The 3,575-nt window shown below is 57.1% G+C and overlaps 1 protein-coding gene across 1 annotated transcript; it reads left to right on the top strand.

The window, feature by feature from the left end:
- The first annotated feature begins 791 nt into the window (after positions 1-791).
- On the top strand, positions 792-1,673 carry CHC_T00000782001 (hypothetical protein). The gene has a single exon (XM_005710816.1). The coding sequence runs from the start codon at positions 792-794 to the stop codon at positions 1,671-1,673; it is 882 nt and encodes a 293-aa protein (XP_005710873.1).
- Positions 1,674-3,575: the final 1,902 nt, after the last annotated feature.

The raw sequence follows: 3,575 nt of genomic DNA, 5'->3' as shown, positions 1-3,575 counted from the left end.
TAGACCCTTACACTGTAGTACAGTAGTACCATGGGTATTGTACTGCACAAGGGAACAATACCCTTATTATATATTACATCACTGCTTGTTGTCGGTGAAATGGGGGAGGCGGTTCTGGGGAGCGTGCCGTTCGTGGTGAGGGTTCGCCGAGTGTCGTCCCCCCTTCCCCGCAGCGCCCGTCACCCTCTCTCTTTTATTTCTACGAAATTCCTTCCAGAAGCGTCCACGCATCCGGCCCGGATTCCGCCGGGCCGTCCGCGTGCGCTTCTCTAAAATTCAAATAAAATCTCGGACTACAGAATAAAATCTCCCTCTACAGTAAAATGCAAATATTTCCCTAAAAATATCTCACATGACCCCCTCCTCAGGGCAGCCCACGGGGCTGCCGCTGCACGTAAATATACTGGCCCCGCTTCCTCGCGTGACCGCTCTGGCCCCCCCGGCCACCGTCTTTCCACCTTGCCACTGAACTGCACTCTCCCTGCCTCCTCGCGCCTCTCTCGCAGTCGAACTTCTAACAGTCAATTTCAAGCCGCGCTTCATCTGCGTCGCCCGAATTCCGGTTGCCCAACGTCTGCTTCGCGTCAGCCTCGGGCCGCGTGGTCTCCGCGTCGCCTGGGACTGTGGTCGCTGACGTCAATCGTCGTCTGGGACTCAGGCCGCGTGCTCTGCGCGTCGCCTGAGGCTCCTTTTCCAGTCGTCCCCGTTTCGGGACTTCTCGGAAACGCACAGCGTCTCGAGCCGCGCACGGGAGCTCTGTGGTCCTTCAGGCGGTACTCCCTGTGCGCACTATGGCTCGAACCAAGCAGACGGCGAGGGCTTCCACCGGCGGGAAGGTACCACGCCGCGCTATCGCCACTAGGGCCGCCCGCCGTTCAGCGGGCGTGTGGCGACAGAACGGCCAGGACGTCACCGAAAGGGCGTCTCATGGCGTGAATTGCCCTTTCATCGACTTCGAAGACCCAAGTAATGCCGAACATCTCCCTGACCTTTGGGAGCACGCGGGACGTTCCGACGTCTCCGCGCTTCGGTACCAAGTAAGAAATGGTTCTTTCCGAATCAAATATAAGGAAGTGGGCAACTGGGCGTCCGTCGTAGCGGCCGTATCTGCCGCCGGGGCCCGGCTTCTCTTCGAGGCCCATGTGTTGGCCTTCGTATCGGCCCGCCTCGCTCGCAAGGCATGGTTCACCTCCGACCGCTGCTACCGGCTGGGGCTCACCGAGAGTCACAGCGACGGGACGGAGTACACCTGCTGCGACGACCCAGAGTGGGTCGTCGAATTTGTCTGGTACTCTGATGGCGGTAACGGCGAGGTCAAGGGTTGCCACTACGCCGTCGGAGAGGGGAGTCCAGAGAAGTACATGATACTTCTCTACACGATGACCTTCGATCGCGTGCCCTCTGCGAACGGCACCGCCCGCCGGGGCTTCAACTCTTCCTTCGGTAAGGAGTGCTCAACGCGTATGGACGCTATTCTGGCTATCGACAATTGGTGTAGCCAGAATGAGAGGGAAGAGGAAGCGAGTGAACTTTGCTATGTCACGCGTCTCCCCACTCGCTTCCCGGTACCTTTGCACGTCCCGGACCGTAGCGTTCCAAGACAATACCGTCTTGTGCATCCGGTCTGCGGTCTGCAACGCTATGTTCCTTGTCGTTGGTCGCGGTGCTGCTGACCACCTATGGGTGGCGGAAGCGGCCCGAGTCGCCGCGTTCGAGCGTCAGATGGACTATTCCCCGAGCGGGCACCACTTTACGCACATTCAGAGGGTAATCCGAGCAGATCACCACGGAACAGTTTCTCTTGATCATGTGGCCCCACCGCCGGGGGCTTTCATCCAAGGGAGATCCAGCTCCAGACTTCCTCTGTGGCGCAGCTCTGCTGTTAGCTGGTTACTTCGTCTGCCGCGGGAGCAAGCGGGTGTCTACGTTCTTCGCATCACCGACGGTAACCATCTCCAACACGCCGTCTGCATTGACGCACGGACGGAACCGGCGCTGATCTACGATTGCGCAGAACGTTTCGCCATGCAGCTCAAGGACACTTCTCTTCGCTTGTGCTGTCCCGCCGGCGATGCGTCAAAGTTCCAGTACTTCGATGATGTGCGTCTCTTGCGCCGAAGAACCCAGCAGCGTAGAGACGCCAATCAGAGTCCCGGCCGGGAGAGGAAATCCAAAAAGGTTCGCCGAGGAAATCGTGGCCCCAAATCCTCCCATGGCAAGGTAATTGCCGTGCGTAGGGGTTCTTCAAGCAGCAAACACTGATAGTTCATGCATAAGAAACGAAATCAATCTCAATCGCCTTCAATCTAGTACATACGAAATATTAAAATGCATCACACCTACATAAGATGTGCGGGTTTCTGAATAAAAGGGATTAAACGTCTTGCATGTATATCCCGTCGACTGTAGCGCAATCCCGGCGACACGAGTGTGTACCGCAGGTGCTTGGCTCGTACTACCCGGCATGGGCCGTAGTACTTCGACTCCCCTAGGGGCCACTTCTGTAACCCTCCTAGGGCTGTTCCTCGGGCGACCAGAACTTGATCGTGTACGTCGAACTGGCGTGGCGACACAACCGTCATTCTCTTGCTCCTCTTTTCCAACTGTTTAGCCGCCCTCGTCGATCGGAGCGCGAGCGTCGCTAACAGTTCCAAGTTGCGCGCCTCAACGCCGCCCCACCGGATTTGGTTCAGTTCGGTCTGGGGTTGCGCGGGCGGCTTTACTCCATACATCAGCTCAAACGGGGAGAACCCGTCCGACAGCCGGCGTCGGCGGTATCCGTACAGGATCTGCTTCAGCGCTGATTCCCACTTGTGGCAAGCGGCGCCCTGTCCCAACAGAGTCTTCCGAATTGAACGCTTGATGGTCCCGACCATACGCTCCGCTTTTCCGTTGGACATAGGAGCATAGGCGAGGACCGGTTTCCATGAAATTCCCTGTTGTACCATGAAGTTCTTCAACGCTGTCGCGCTGAAACATGTTGCGTTATCTGAGACTATAGTCCGAGGTGGACCAAACGAATGGATGATTTCCTCCTTCACGAACTTGACAACTTCCGCAGACGTAGCGGTCTCGGTTGCCCAAGCCAGGGGCCAACCAGTCAGATGTTCGACCGCTATCAGGATGTAACGTTTTCCGTTCTTCGTCTTGGGAAGGGGTCCCGCAAAGTCTATCGAGAATGTCTCAAAGAGCTGAGAGACTGGTATCACCGCCGTGCTCTTGTACGTCGGGATGGGTGCAGCCTTTTGGCAGCCTTCACATCCACGAACGTAGGCGTAGATATCACCATGAACTCCCGGCCACCAGTACCTGTCAAGGACGAACTGCTTCGTAGCTGTAGCGTCCCAGTGGCCAATGTCGTCATGCAGCGACCGCAATATCTGCAGTCGAGTCCCCCGAGAAGGGATTGTTCTGATCCCATTCTTCATCCTGCGAAACAGCCTTCCGTTCCAGGCGAGGAACCGCCTGGAGTTCTTCTTGATTCTGCGCCTCTGCGCAGCATCTTGCTCGACCATCTCTTCTCCTTCGAGATAACGGTACGTGTCCCGCACATGAGGTTCCATGTCTTCCAGTAT

The sequence above is a fragment of the Chondrus crispus genome, genomic scaffold (genome assembly GCF_000350225.1).
Source record: "Chondrus crispus Stackhouse genomic scaffold, scaffold_629, whole genome shotgun sequence".
Taxonomy (NCBI): domain Eukaryota; phylum Rhodophyta; class Florideophyceae; order Gigartinales; family Gigartinaceae; genus Chondrus; species Chondrus crispus.
This window is presented reverse-complemented; position numbering and strand designations above follow the sequence as displayed.